Here is a 15041-nt window from a genome sequence, read left to right as displayed (position 1 = left end):
CTTGACTAGTGTTGCCTTTATTTAAGACACAGTCATTGTTAAAATGGTTAACTTGAAGTTCATTGGTTCACCTGCTACTGAACTCATCAGGAATCTGATACTGGGTGGTGGGGTAAGCAGAAATAATAATTTACTTTGTTCTGAATGAACACATAAATATTCTGTCACCAAGCACTCTAGTCTATTAATGAAGCAGCTCTTTTCCATAACCTTGTGATGATAATATTGCAAAAGGTGAAGAATTGGCTGGAAGTAGTGATTCATTCCCATTCCCACCATTCCTGGTGGGAGGACAGTGAAATTATGGTAGAGCCATGTGTTTTCTCACTGGCCTTTTAGGTGCATCAGCATTCTCTCACAGGCTTTGGAACAAACTTTGTTTTAGTGATGGCATTGTCTCAACAGCAGTTCAGCCTGGTGCTGACCTTGCCTTTCCTGTTCTGAGTGTTAAACCAGAGATTAAAACACCCTCTACTGAAATCCTGGGCCTTTCCCAGTCACAACCTAAGGACTGCAGTGTTCTTGGTATGTTTGAGTGGGCACTAATTGCTAATTAATTTATTACAGAATTGGGCTGAGATAAACCATGTGCTGTTTTGAAGCCAGTACAGAGAGGGGAAGGCAGCAGCTCCTTTTAAGCCAGAATTTCTCCTCTCACGCAGCCTCTTCCATCAACAAGGATATTTGCTTCCTTTCAGGAAAGGTGCTACTTTACTGTGCTGAAAAATAAAACCTTTCTCCGTCCCTGAATCTCCCCTGGATCAGGCATAAGCTTATTATCTGCCAGCACATTTTCTGCTGAATCAGTCAAAAAATAGTTAATGTTTTTGAACATTCCAGTGAGATGAATGAGGCAATTCATACCTCTGAGCTATTGTTGCAGGGTTTTGTTCTTTGTTTCCTATTGTAAAATGTCTGGAAACACAGGAAGATGACAGCTGTATTGGTTAATATTTTAAAGACTTTCTTCAAATGCTCAAGGGCTAGAAACAATTTGAAGACAAAAGCCAAACTACTTGCACACAGCTCAGGACAAGGGTGTGGTGTTATAATAAGTTACACAAAGCACATAATCCTGGATAGCAACCTCCAAGCAAGCAAAATGTTAATTTACTGGACCAAAACAACAAAAAAACACCCTTCCCTTTAAGCAGCATTTTCTTTTCATAGTGTGGTGCTGAGTAATTTCAAGATGTCTGGATTTTTTTTTCCCTGAAGCATCCACTGCAATTTGAGGTAAAAAAAGAAACACCTTTAAGCCAGGTCTGGCTTTGTTAATTGAGCACTGAGGCCCAGGCTGTAGAACTGGCTTGTGAGGTGATGGCATAGCTAATGGGGCAACGTTAAGGCTTTAATGATTTGGGTTTTTTTTTCTTTTTTTTTTTTCTTCTATTGTTTCTAGCAATTATTTATTATAATTAAGGGAAGATATTTATAGCGCTAGATGAAAATTTGCTGGGCTTGCTTGGAGCATCACTGACCCCTTTACTTGGGATCATTTTGGTACTCCCCACCCTGATCCCTCTTCAATAAAGGGATCCCTTTATTGATCCCTCTTTTTGATCCCTCTTCAATAAAGTCAAAATGCGGACCGGAGGTGGGCTGAGCACGGCCCGGCTCCCACCGCAGCGGGCACAGGCACGGCTGGGAATGGCCCTCGGTGCTCAGAAGATGCTCGGCTTCCTAATCTCCCCCGCCCAGCCCCGGCTGTTCTATCTTTAACGCTTCCTGTTGCTGAGAGGAGCCGGCTCGAACATGGTCGTGTTTCCTGGCGGGAGGCACGGCGGGCTCTCCGGCGCGTCGTGACCGCCCCGGCCCCGCCGCCCCACGCACGCCGCCGGCATCGTGCGGGCTCCTGCGGCCCGGGACACGGCCCCGGCCCCGCCGAGGCTTGTGGAAACCTCTCCCACGGCCGCGTCCAGAGCGGGAGGCTGAGGGGAAGGAGTGAAAGGAAGAATAACAGCTCCGGCATTTCCCCCTGCGGAGGGCGCGCAGGTGGCGGGGAGACAATAGCGACCCCCGCGCCCCGGCCCAGCCGCCGGCCCCGCTCCACGGCAGGTGCGGCCGGGCCTCGCCGCCGCTTGTCCCGGGGCCCCGCGCACGGCCCGAGCCCCGCAGAGAGCACCGGGGGTGTCCCGGGAGGGGCTCAGCCCGGGCCCCTTCCCTGCCGCCCCGAGCCCGCCGTGATTTCGTTGATTTTCGGGTTCCCGCTCGGGCCGGTGCCCGAGCTGTCCAAACCCGCTCCCCGCCGCTGCCTGTGGGGCCGCGCTACCCGCGGGTGCCCTGAGGAGCGGATCTGGGACCCTCCAGTGACTCCTGCCTCCCCGCTGTCCATGCCGGGCGCCTCGGGCATTTCGGGGAGGTTTTCACGCCTCCCGTCCCTTTGGGGTGGCCGCGCAGGGCACTGCGACCTCCGCACCGCCCGCTCCGTCTCCACGAGGCGCTCCGGGGGCAGGGGGCTCTGCCCAGGCCGGGGGTCCCTGCCCAGGCCGGGGATCCCGGCCCGCCCGGGCCCGGAGCCCTCCGCGGCCTGGCTGAGCCCTGCCCCGACGGGGCGCGCAGCCGGTCCCGAGCTCCGGCCCCCGCAGCCCGGCCCCAGCCCCGTCGGCTGCCCCGCACTGCTGCGGGGCGAGCCAGGGCCCTTTCCTCCCTTCCCCAAGCCCCTCTCCTCCAGGATCCGCCGCTAACATCCCAAATTTCTCGAGGTGCCGGCTCGGTACCCGCTCCACTCACGGTTCCCAGCATCCCCCAGCTCGGCAGGGATGCCCGGCCTCCTCCCACCCCAGAACGGGAGACCAGACAGGGAGCTCGCCCCAGTTCAGCCCTTCAGCAAAAATGCACAGTGTTGGGGGGAAGGCTGGGGGTTGGGGCCGGTTTTCTCCAAAACATCTCCTTTCGATGTGCTTTATTTACCTCCTCTTGTCCCAAAGCAGCCCACACCCTTTCCCCCTCTCTCAACATCTCTAACAATTTATTTTGGCTCATTAAATTTAATTAAGAACGGAGTAGGTGTTCCATATTTAATAATAATAATAATATAAAAAAAAAAACCAAGAAAAAAAAAGAAAAAAAAAAAACAAACTAGGGGCATAATAACCTCCAAGAGGACTAAAATAAAGAATCACTATTCAGATGCGGGCAGCCACAGTGCAATTTTTTATTACTTTTTTTTTTCTTTTTTTTTTCTTTTTTTTTTTTTTTTAGTGTCTTTTTAAGAGCATCTAAGCACACACACATAAAAAGCTAGAAGGCATGCATTCCGGAGTTATTCCTATGCATATCCCTGCAATAATTTTCCGCTTTCCTTCGATAAAATTGCCAAATAATAATGAATCATTTCATAAATAATGGGTTTAGAAGCTTATCAGGGCAGGCGGGCCACTGCTGGGGTTTTATCTCTCTCGGCCACATTGCAGTAGTGTTCCGCTCTCCATACTAAATAGGAAACTGGACGTGATGTGGAATTAGAGCCTACCCAGCTGAAGCCACCCAACACTTACTACAAATATAGCCGCGATGCGTAGGCCACAAAATGGCTCCACTCACTTTTCCCAATGAAAAGCAAATGGTGAGTAAAGAGGAATCGGCTCCGCACAAGTCTGGGCGCTGGGGGCGGCGGGATGTGGTTTTGGGGGGCTTCGGAGGGCAGCGAGGGAACTTTTGGGGGCTTCTGCCCCACATGAGAGACGAGAAAAAACACAAAACCTTTTCCGCGGTTGGGTTTTAATCTGTTTTATTCTTTGATGCGGGGTCGGTGTGAGGAGAACACACTTTCCCCTTTGAAATTGCGGGGTGCGGCACCCCCAGGGCGCCGGGACCCCGGGGCTGCGGCAGCCAGGGACGGGCTGGGGGGCGCTGGGGGCGAAGCGACCCCCGGGCCCGGCTCCCCCAGCCCTCCCCAGGGACAAACACCGAGACACGGCCCGGCCCACGGCCAGAATCGGAGCGCTTCTCCCCGAGACAGGGGTCCCCCATATGCCGCTCCCTCCCGTCCCTTGGCTTTGGGGCGGTTTCCCTGCAATGGGCCGGCGGGAGAGGTGCGCTTTTGGGTTGGAAATTTCCTGCCGATCGGCTGCTGGAAAACAAAAGGATTTTGCGAAGCAGAAACCAGCGGGCGGGGATTTAATGCCCCCCCTCCATTTTTTTCTAAACGAAACCACCCCAATTTAAGGCAAAATTCTGCTGATATATTTGCGGTTTTGCGTATTTCGTTTTTTAACAAATGCGGGAACAGACGCCATCGGGATTATTCCTTTTTTTACGAAGGGGAAAACCTAATTTTTCGTGATTTCGTTGGCGGGGTGAGCCGGCCTCGCCTTCCTGTGGCTGGGCGGCGGGGAGCGGGCTCACTCCGCCGCCGGCCCCGTGCCGGCTCTCGCGGTTCCTCGGCCGGTAACCGGCCCCTTGAGGAATTTAATTTGCCCCTTTAGGAATTAAATTTTCCAGCCGGACGTGGGAGAAACGCCGCCGCCGTCGCCGCTTCGTGCGAGCCCATCGGGAGAAAAACAACCCCGTGTCCGGCCCCGTCTGTGATTTCCTCCCGGGAAGGACCGGGCTTGCAATGTGTCCAAAAAACCGCCCAATTCGCCCCAAATATAGGGCGCTTTTTTTCACGCCTTTTTTTTTCTCTGTTTATTTTTATTTTTCCACGCCAGGCCATGGCCGTCGCTCGCTGTGGCCCCGTGTGCGAGGCGGCGGCTCCGGCGGCGGCGGGGGGAGAGCCGGGGGTGGCCGCTGTCCCCTCTCACAGGGGCCTCCCCGGGGTGCTGTCCCCTCCTTCCCTCTCCCCTGCACCTTTCTCCCTCCACTGATCTCTGGCAATCCGGACCCACGAGATCCACCCTCTCCTTTCTTTTTTTTTTCTCCCCCCCTTCTCTTCCTCCCAGGATTTAGCAGTTTTATCCCGATGCGGGTGTCCTTCCTCTCTGTAAAGTCGTAAGTACCTTGAGGTGGGAGGAGTAAATTCAGCCTGACACTGAGAGCGCTTTTGTTGAAACAGGAGAGACTTGCGGTGTCCCTACTTAAATATGACACATGTGAGTAATCTCTTCCTATACAATATCGGAATAGGCAATTAGATTTTTCTTTCTAGAGGGCTGGCGGGAAGGTGGCCGGAGGGAAGGCAGAGAACCTGTACTGTAGGTTGGGTGGTTGTAATTTTTTTAAATTTTATTTTCCAGAGAGATAGTGATATATGGCAAAAAAACCCAAACCAATTGGGTTTTTGTTTTGGTTGTGTTTGGTTTTGGGGTTTTTTTGGTTTTTGGTTTTTTCTTTTTTTTTCCTCGCGACTCAGTTTATCAGAAACGGAATAAAAAATAACCCGAGGCAAAGGAGCGAGAAGGATGGGTGGCAGCTCTCTGCTCCGTGAAGCTCCTTATTTATATAGAAAAGAATAACCAATCAACCAAAACAACAACAACAAAAAAAAAAAAAAATCCAAAAACGAACGAGGGCATATGTGGGAGATAAAGCATAGAAATAACCGCGATATCTGCCCGAGGTGCGAGGTGCCCTGTCGCGACAGGGTTTGTTCTGTGGGAGAAGGGGGACAATGCTGTGCGTGCGGCCGCGGCCGGGCCCCTTCCTCCTTCCTGCGGTAGCGAATGCGCGGGGGGATTGACTCCGTTAGGGGCTGGGTTAACCCCCTCTCCCCCAAAAAGTGGTTCCAGGTATATTTCGATAGTTCATAAATAACAATAAAAAATAACCACGGGCGGAGAAGGGGCCGCCCGTGAGGCTAAGGCCGCTACAGGCAGGCCGGGAGGTGACCGGGCTGGCTCGGCAGGGAAGCGAGCACCGCCGAAACGAACGGGGATGGGGGACCCCAAAACGGGGAGAAATACCCCCAGAAAAACGGGGCTGGGTGCTGGGCCTCCGCCATAATTTGGCCGCACAATTTGGCCGCACAATTTAAAACCCTCACCCTCGGGCGCTGCCCGAGCCCCCTCGCTGCCCATCGGTGCCGCTGCGAATCCCCGCGGGGCACCGGGCGCCTGCCGGGGGCTCCGGCCCGTCCCCATCGTGCGGGACCGGGGCGCTGCCAGACGTCAAAGCGCCGCTCCGCCAGCCTCCGTGACGTCACGGCAGGGCCGGGGCGCCCCGTGACGTCACGGCACGGAGCGGCTCGGCGGGGTGGACGGACAGACGGCCCCCCCTCCCGCCAGCAAACCCTGAATGATTTGGGGCGATCAGGAGCTCGCCCGTTTCTCCCCGTCGGGCGGTGCCCGTGCAGGGGCAAAGCCCCGCGCGGGGCCGGCCCTGAGCGCTGCCTCTCTCCGCAGGACGATGGACAGGCCGCCCGCCCCGCCGCCCCCCAGTGACCCCCGCGATGCCCGCCCCGCCCGGCGGCACGACTCGGAAGCGGAGACCACGAGCGAGCCCGAGAGCAGCCGCGGGGGCATGGAGGCGCCGGCAGACCCCCAGCTGCTGCTCAACGGGGCGGCCAAGGAGGCGGGCCGGCCCTCCCCCGGGCCCCCCGCCGCCCCTGTGCCCGTCATCGAGCTGGTGCGCAGGGGGGGCTCCCTGGACATAAAAAGCCGTGAGGCGGCGGGGGAGGCGATGCAGAGAGCGCCGGGAGCCGAGCCGTGCCGCGCCGCCGAGGCCGCCTGCGAGGCCCGCATGGTGCAGCTGAGCCCCCCCGCGCTCCCGCTGCAGCCCCCCGGCAGGGCCATGCTCTACAACCTGGGCCAGCCGCTGGCCACCATCAACAGGTCCGTGTGCCCCCTGTCCCATCCCCAGCCCGGAGCGGTGTCCCAGGGGTGTCCCGCGCGGTGTTGGGGCGGCGGGAGGCGCGGGGTGGAGATGCGGGGCCAGGAGCAGCAGCATCCCTTCGTCTGCGCGGGGCTGGTCGCTAAAATCATCGCGGATTTGCATGTAAACTTTGCAAAGAGAGAAAGGGAAAAGGCGGGGGGAAAGTCAAAAAAGAAACGAAAAATTCTTTCCTCGAAGGAAAATAATTTGCGGTGGTAAAATCCTGGGTAGAGCGAAGGGCTCCGTCAATAAGCGGACGAGAACCGGTTTAGCTCTGCCGAGCTCCCCGGGCTCTCTCTGTTCTCTGACGAGGCCCGCAAATGAGCGAAGGGGACAGCAAGGCTCCGACAGAGCCCGGGGGTGTGCGGGGACAGACCCCCGCCTCGCCTCCCGGGGAAAGCTGCGGTCGGGGGGCCGAGCGTGCACGGAGTCGCGGGAATGGGGGGATTCTGCCCAAATCCGCAAGCCTGGACTCCCAGCGCCGCTCACGTCCCCCTGCCCGCGCAGGGCTGGCGTCTCTCGCTGCGTGTCCCCGGCTGGCCGCGTGTGGTGTCACCGCACGACCCCGGGCTCGGCTTCGTGAGCCCTGAGCTCGCTCCGAGGTCACGGAGCAGCTCCGCTTCCCGCCCACCCTGGGGCAGCCCCCCTCACGGGCCGGGCCGGGGGGATGTCGGTGTGTCCTCACGGCCTGTCCGCCTTTCCTTGCAGCGGGTTTTTCGGCGAGCCGGACTCCTTCTCCATGTACGGCAGCAACCGGGTGAAGCGGAGACCCTCTCCGTACGAGATGGAGATCACCGACGGTGAGAGAATTTCGTCCCTGCGCCGCATTTTGGGCGGGAGGGGTGTCTCTATCTGCCATGGGGGGAAAGTTCCTGCACAATGCCACACTCTGGGACTAAAGCCCCAAATAATAAAAGGACTAAACCCCCAAACAGTAAAACGCGAGTAGGATGCCCAGGGAGGCAGGGGGGCTCTCCGGTGAGCGGAGCCCACAGCCGTCCCCAGCAGCGTGCTCGGCGAGTTTGCCTTCACCCAGCACCCAGCGATGCAGCTCAGCCTGTGGCTAATTACATCCCTATTCTGCGAATTGCTTAGAGATTAAATCCGAAAGAAGACAATAAATGCGTGTCTTTGTTGAGGTGCGGATCAGGGCCGTTGCGGTGAGAGGTTGCGCCTGTAAAACCCTTCCAGCCAGGAGGCGTTCGCCCTGCGGAGCACAGCCTTGGGCAGGAAGGATAACCTGCCTTTAAACCAACACCTGGGCATCCTTCTCGCGTTTTAGGGTTTGCCTGCTCCTGGCAGCAGGTTTGGGGTGTGCAAGGGGATCTCTGCCCGCGGGCTGCTGCCCACGCAAAGGGACACTTGCAAGAACGATTTGCACGTGGAAGGCCGGTCTGTTTATCTCTGCAGTTAATAGCCCGTACACACGAGATTCGCTGAAATATGTTTTATCTTTAGCGATTGGAAACACTGTATTTCAATTGCTGGACAATTAATTTTCCTCCTCTCCAGCTAGCTGTCCCCTCCCTTCCACCCAGCTAATCTAAGATCGAATCATAACCTGCATCAGTCTAAAATAATGCATCCCGAAATGACAGGCTCAGGGCATTATCTGCATTAATCAGAATCCTCTCCCCTCCCGCTCCTTTCAGACTGCAGCCCCGTGGGACAGGGGATGTTACAGCCCCGGCACAAGAAGGGCTTTTTCTCTGGGTTTTAGCATTTATGGGGAAAAGTCCATCAAATCTCGGTGTCTGACTAAAGCTATGCACTTGCTATTAAATTAGGTATTAAGGATTACAAAAATACTTGGTTGTAACCAAGTTTTTGAACACGTGTTTTGATGCAGGTGTACAGATTGGGCTCAATCCTGCAGGTTCTGGTTCATGTGAATTTCCAAGACTGGACTCAACATATTTTGAGGGGGAAAAAAGGGTATCAGATTATGTTGTGTAAACAGGAACAGTTTGTAGGGATATGCATCCCATGCTGAAGCACCTGTGTGGTCTGAGACACTTTGCTCATTGCTCTGATGGGCACCTGCTGGGTGACATCCAGGGCACACGGGACCATCACTCTTGAGGGTCCTCAGCCCTTGGGGGCTGCAGAAGGGCAGGAAAGTCTTCCCAGACTCTTTGTGTTTGTGGATTTTTCTGTGAGAGAATAAATGGTGGGGGTTTTGCAGTAATTCTTTATCTATTTTATGGAAATTTTGTTCCATTTAATATCTTCCTTAAAAATAACCAGAAGTGAAAATAAAAATGCAAAAAAGTATCTCTAAAAAAGTATATCCTGGAACTTTGGAAGATCATATTTTTATTAACTTCCCTCATATTTCTAATTTTAAAAAAGCATCAGTCAATCCATTAGAACAAAATCCAGGCAAAAATTCTCATCTGATTGCTTGAATTTATTATGAGGCAATTTTTTTTAATGACAAGTAGATTTTCTATTATAACACAGCTATGGGGCATTTTAATTTCCTCCACTGCTTGACACGTTTTGGCCAAAGTCTGATCTCTTTCTAAAAGATATGTTTAATTCAGTTTGTGCAGGAATCGAGAATTTGAGTGGTGTCAGAATTTGTTTTATATACTAAAGCTTGATTTAGGTGCCTCTGGATGAAAATGAACAGGTGTTTTTTTTTGTTTTTTTTTTTTCTTATTTCTGACCAATTTATGAATAGATGCCTTTTAGTTACCAACTTTCAGTGAACAGAAACACATATTTGAAGACTGAAAGCCTCTTGAGGATATTTTTTAATGAGCAGTATCCAAGGTGTGGTTATTTCTCATACCCTCATGGGAGTAAATAGCTTTTGAGCTCCATCTTTCTCTGGATTCAAAACCAGTTGCTGTGTCTTGTCTGGAAGGAGTAATAAAGTGTTAAAAATCTCATATTATTTTAGTAGGATGTAGCACATTCTCCACTGCTTAATTAGTACTGCTGAGGTCCCTTTGGTCCCTGCCACCTTCCCCACAGTCCTGTGGCACAGTAGGCTGCACACATCAGGGGCAAGAAACCTTCCCCGTGCATGAGCTCTTGTACCTTAATTCATACAGAGGGCATTGGGTGCTGCTTGGGGGTGAATATTGCCTTTATTAAAGCATCACACTGGAGTCCTAGAGGTCAGGGAGGTGTTGGCCATTTCTACCTCCCCCAGCTTGTCCCAGGGGCCGTTTGTGTGCTTTATTCTGCACACACCGTGAGGAGGAGTGAGTTGTGTGGCTGCTCACACACTGGAGAGGCTGGCAGCTTTAACTGGCTGCTTGGGACTGTGTCCCCATGCAAACCCTGCAGTGCAGGGGGTTCTGAGGGGTGTGCTGGGCTGCAGGGACTCAGCTTCCCCCAAAGGGAGGAAAGTGTGATGGCATCTGATGGTATCTGATCAGCTGGAACAAGGGATTCCACTTCTCCTGTTGTGCTGGGTGGGATTTGCTGAGGTACAGCCTGGCCAGGATACTCATAAAAAGTCACATCTGTTTGGTTCCTGTGCCACAGTCAAGGCAGCCAAGAGTTTCACTAGAAAAGAATAAAGGTGTTTAAAAGTGCCCTGGAGGGCTGGTTCCACTGGGTGATGTCAGAACTGTGGCTTGAACTGCTCATCATGGCCAGGGACTTGTTCCCACCAGGAGGGAGAAGTTAGGCAGGTGTCACAGAGTGGGGGATACAGGGGAGAGATGGGGGAATGAGAATTCCACAGTCCTTTGGGGTAAATCTCACCAGTGTGTTACCTGCAAGGCTTTGCTTCCCACTCTGTGATGATTTTCATTGTATGTGATGCTTCCTATCCCATGGGAGTTTCTGCCCTGGTCATTCTTCCAGATTTTCATGAGATTGATGTGACCTTCCATTGTTGATGTCTCCTGGAGGAGATGATGGGAAGGATGTAATAATAAAAGCATCTTGTGGTAGTGTTCCCTCATGTGAGCTGGTTTCCATGGACCCAAGGACCTGCAATCCTGATTTACAGCACTGCTGCTCCTGCAGAACAGAACTTTTCAGTAAATGTGCTTTTGGGTCTCTTCTAGCACAGAGACAAAGCTTTTCTCATGTACACCAGAAGCTGCCCTGATGTGCTGAAAGGAGAATTGGTGTGCTTTGTGCCTTCATCCGGTGTACCATCCCCTCTCCGAAACATGGCTGTAAAATTTCAAGGTGTAGTTGGAGGTCACATGTAATTAGGTCAAATGAGCACCTCCAGCAATTTGGAGTCTCTTCTCCAATCAGTGTCAGAGGGAGTTTTTGCCCTGTGGCAGTGATGACAGAGAGCAGGCAGCCCCCAGGTCAGCTGTGAAGCTGTTCCAAACAGCGCTCACCCTTCCAGCAGGACACTGCCTTCACTCCATGGGTCAGTGTGGGCGCTTCCTACCTGTCCTCATTGCTATGGGACAATTCCCACCACCCCATCTCTTTCAGAGGGCTGCTGGCAACCCTCTGGTCTCTCTCAGCAGGGAAGACCTCTGGATCTCAGAGCTGTCAAAGCCTCTGCTCAAGCTGATTTCCTCCCATCCCAATGGTGTGTCCTTTAGACAATTTTTGGAAGAGAAAATAAAGCCATCTAGTGAGATTAATTTTAAATAGGACTGTTGATGTTGAGTTACCCTTGTGGATAAGTTGAGATACAGTAAAATTCTGCACACATATCATGGCCTAAGCCTTCTTCCTTGGAGAGGTAAATTTCGATATCTGAGGAGACATCCAAAGAGATGCAACTCCATTTTTCCCTTCCACTGGATTGAACAGAAGTTACCGCTTTCTCAGCTCATGGGCTCAGCTTCCACTTAGCTGGAAACTCTTGTTTCACTGCCTTGCTGATTAAACCTCACTCAAATTAGTCAGTTAGTTAATTTGCAAAGCAACGACCTATTCAGCAAAGTCACACCTGCCCTGTTAAGCCCAGCCCCTAATTCTGCGTGGTTGGCATTGCAGGCCCTCACACGAAGGTGGTTCGTCGCATCTTCACCAACAGCCGGGAGAGATGGAGGCAGCAGAACGTCAACGGGGCCTTCGCAGAGCTGCGCAAGCTCATCCCCACCCACCCGCCCGACAAAAAGCTCAGCAAGAACGAGATCCTGCGCCTGGCTATGAAATACATCAACTTCCTGGCCAAGCTGCTCAACGACCAGGAGGAAGAAGGAAACCAAAGGGGCAAGGTGAACAAAGACTCGGGGATAGTCCAGGAAGACCTCCTGCAGGACATGTTGTCTCCCAACTCCAGCTGTGGAAGCTCTCTGGACGGGGCGGCGAGCCCGGACAGCTTCACGGAAGAGCACGAGGCGCTGGACTCGAAGCACACGCGCAGCCTGCACCACGCCATCCTCCCCGTAGAAGGCAACGCGCAGCGGTGATGACCCCCACGCTGCTCCCCGAGAGCCACGGGGGAGAGGCCAGGCCTGTGCAGCTGCTGGAACTTGTGCCTGGGGGATTTTGTGGCTCTGCCTTTCCCCAGGAGCTCGCTCTGCCCAGCCCGGCACGCTGGCTGAGGACCAGACCAACCCAGATGAACGTTCGGGGTTTAGGTACGCGACCGTACGGAGGAGAAAAGCGTTGAGGTCATCTTCGTTGTACAGGACTGCTCGGGATGGGACTCTGAGGAGGGGAAGGAGACGTGGCTGGCGCCTCTCCACGTTTAGAGGGTTCCCAGACCACTCGGTGACCGTCTCTTTTCAAACAGCCATCTGGGTGAGACATGGAACTCCTCTTCCACTGCCCGCGGAGGCCGCCGGCGCTTTCCAGCTCCACGTGGTGCTGGGAACTGCTGCATCACGCCAGTGCTGCAGCACTTCTCCAGCCTGAGCACATCCAGCTGGTCTGAGCAGGAGCTTGGCCACATATTCCTGTTGTCTGAGAGCTTTTGACTGTATCTTTTTAAAGAGGTGAAAAAATACCCTCAGCAAAAGAACTATTAAAAGGATTTAGACTATTTCTTTTTCTCTCCTTTTTTCTTTCTTTTTTTTTTTGTTTTTCTTTTCTCCCCTCTTCCCTTTCTTCCTTTTTCTTCTATCTGATTTTGGATTGTTTGGGCTTGTTGTATTTATGATGTGGGATTACTTCCGTTTAACACTGTCATGCAGTATCCACTGAATGAAAAGGTACATAGGTATTTTCTGCCACCCTCCCAGTCCCTGATCCTTCTGCTGGTAACACTCAGCAGGTGAATTTCAAGCCTGCTGTGGTCTCCTAGAGTTTTCCCAGTGGTTTCTGTGGGGCCAGAGCTTCTCTTGAGAAAGATGAATTTCAGAGTTGGTAAAGGAAGAAAATATTTGCTAGTGAAGTATCTCTTTGGACTGGGGGATTTTTAAATTCAAAAAAGCAAACAAAAAAAAGGGCAAAAGGAGTCAATGATGTATCAACAGTGTGCGTGTACATAGGGTTATAAAAAGGTTTTTTGATGGTATGCTTTGAATTTTTTGGTTTTATTTTGTGAAATGGTGGTTCAGCTGTGCCAATGCCCACAGTGTGGACAATAGTGCTGGATTTATTCTGGTGTTAGGAAGGTCCTCACCTGTTGAGGCTGGTGGGAGTCCCCAGCCTCTCTGAATCTTGAGGGAAGCAGTAAAAACAGTGGTGGGATTAGCCTGCACTCCTGAGCGCTCAGAAAAAGCTGATCTCTGTGACTTGGCTGGTCCCCTGACCCTGCTGCCCCCACAGGAGGATGTTTGGGAAATGGGAGGACAGGGGAGCAGGAGGCTGCTGCTGCTGCAGTGGGAGCTGAGAGCCACACTGTGCCACCACTGCTGCATCAGGCCACCTTTCACCAGCCCATCTCCTGAGCCTGATGGAGGAATTGCCCCAAACCCATCCTCTCCCTCTGCTCACATGTCAGGGCACAGAAATCTCTCCCATGATACAGCAGAAAAAAAACCCCAAACCCACACACAAACCTCCTTTGGAAGGGAATAAATCTTTCTGAGTGGTGACATCTTCCACCACACTCGTGCCTTCCCAAGGATGCTGAGGTACAAGGGAACACAGGGAATTTGAGTGGATGTCTGCAAGCCCATCCGGGCTTAATTCAGAGCCCTGTCATTTCCATCCCTGCTTGGTTTTGATGCCTCTTTGTAAATAATAGGTAAGAGTCTGGCATGTGGTTTGGCATGTTAGGCAGAATTAGTTGCCTGGGAAGGGATCCTGGCCCATGCAAGGATTTCCAGCATAGCCCCCAAAGTTTTGGAAAGCACCAATCTCCCCCATCTTGAATTGGGGAAAAGGAAGAAAATTCTTGGGTCTGGGTTGCCTGTGCAGGGGGTTTTTACTAGAGAGGGGGACTGGGGGTGAGGAGGTGATGCTGAGGAAGAGGTTTGGACTGGTACTGGTGCCAGGGCTAGGAGAGACAAGCAGGGGGGCTGCCAGGGTGCCCTCGGGGTGGGGAGGGAGTAGGGGGGTGCTGTCACCCAGGTAAAGCCGTTCCTGGTTCCCAAATAACCCTGGGTGGGGTATGTGGGGGTTTCACACCCTTGTTATTAACCTGACGCGAGAAAATAATTCACCGATACTCAGAAATCCCTCATTCCACACAAACCCATTACGTCCTGTCTGTGTCTTTTGGGGAGCTGCACAGTTGGGGAAATGGTACAACCTTGTCAGCACCCCCAAACAGCCCCATGCACCGTGCACGGAGTGCCACAGGTCCCCCGGGGTATGTACAGTTGTACTTTAATTGTGATTTGAATGGTACATTTCCTCTGCCCACCTCTCCTCCTGCCTGCTTCACCTCTCGCTGTGTGGCCCATCACCCCCATTCCTGTCAGGAGCAGGGCCCTGGGGCAATGTCGTACCGTGTGAGTGAATTCCTGCCTTACAGATTTTGGTTTTTTCAGCCCCATCCCTTTCTCTGCCACCCTCCCCTTGGATTTCTGCATTTTTTCTGCAGAAATGAAGTAACCAGACCTGGTACCCTGAGTCTCAACCCACTGTGGACGTGCTATTTAGAAAACACATTTGTTGTAATGTGTGTGTATATATAAATATATATATATAATGAATATATCAAGAATATTTCTAAATAAAGTTTTACAAAGCAGCCTCCACTTGCTGTCTGCCTCTGTCCCACCTCCCCACTCGAATCCATCATCCCTGAATGCCGTGGGGTGAAGATGCCGGCGTGGCCCATTCCCAGCCAGCCAAAGACACAAACGGGCAGCAAAAAAAACGTTGCAGAAGGATCTGCTAATTGTGTTTTTGTTACTTGCTTGACTCACACGGTCCAGCCTGGGCGGGGGAAGAGCTCGCAGGGCCGGCAGGAAGGAAGGCGGGCGATGAAGCAATGCCCGCGGCAGGGAGCG

The 15041-nt window shown here is 52.9% G+C and overlaps 1 protein-coding gene across 2 annotated transcripts; it reads left to right on the top strand.

Annotated features, from left to right (window-relative positions):
- The first annotated feature begins 3472 nt into the window (after positions 1-3472).
- On the top strand, positions 3473-13153 carry TAL1 (TAL bHLH transcription factor 1, erythroid differentiation factor). 2 transcript variants are annotated; one of them, XM_036388325.2, is made up of 5 exons: positions 3497-3568; positions 4887-5036; positions 6285-6713; positions 7462-7553; positions 11686-13153. In XM_036388325.2, coding segments are annotated over exons 2-5 (942 nt in total). In that variant the 5' UTR covers positions 3497-3568; positions 4887-5034; the 3' UTR covers positions 12105-13153. The 2 variants fall into 2 exon arrangements, with proteins under 2 accessions (XP_036244217.1, XP_036244218.1); XM_036388324.2 differs by lacking the exon at positions 4887-5036 and having other exon boundaries at positions 3473-3568.
- Positions 13154-15041: the final 1888 nt, after the last annotated feature.

This window comes from Molothrus ater, chromosome 9 (genome assembly GCF_012460135.2).
Source record: "Molothrus ater isolate BHLD 08-10-18 breed brown headed cowbird chromosome 9, BPBGC_Mater_1.1, whole genome shotgun sequence".
Lineage (NCBI taxonomy): Eukaryota > Metazoa > Chordata > Aves > Passeriformes > Icteridae > Molothrus > Molothrus ater.
The sequence above is the reverse complement of the archived record's forward strand: the minus strand, read 5'-3'. Positions and strand labels throughout refer to the sequence as shown.

Coding starts and splice junctions, on each gene's coding strand:
- TAL1 (XM_036388324.2), top strand. Junction 6,714..7,461: donor CCGCTGGCCACCATCAACAG/GTCCGTGTGCCC, acceptor CTTTCCTTGCAG/CGGGTTTTTCGGCGAGCCGG. Junction 7,554..11,685: donor CGAGATGGAGATCACCGACG/GTGAGAGAATTT, acceptor TTGGCATTGCAG/GCCCTCACACGAAGGTGGTT.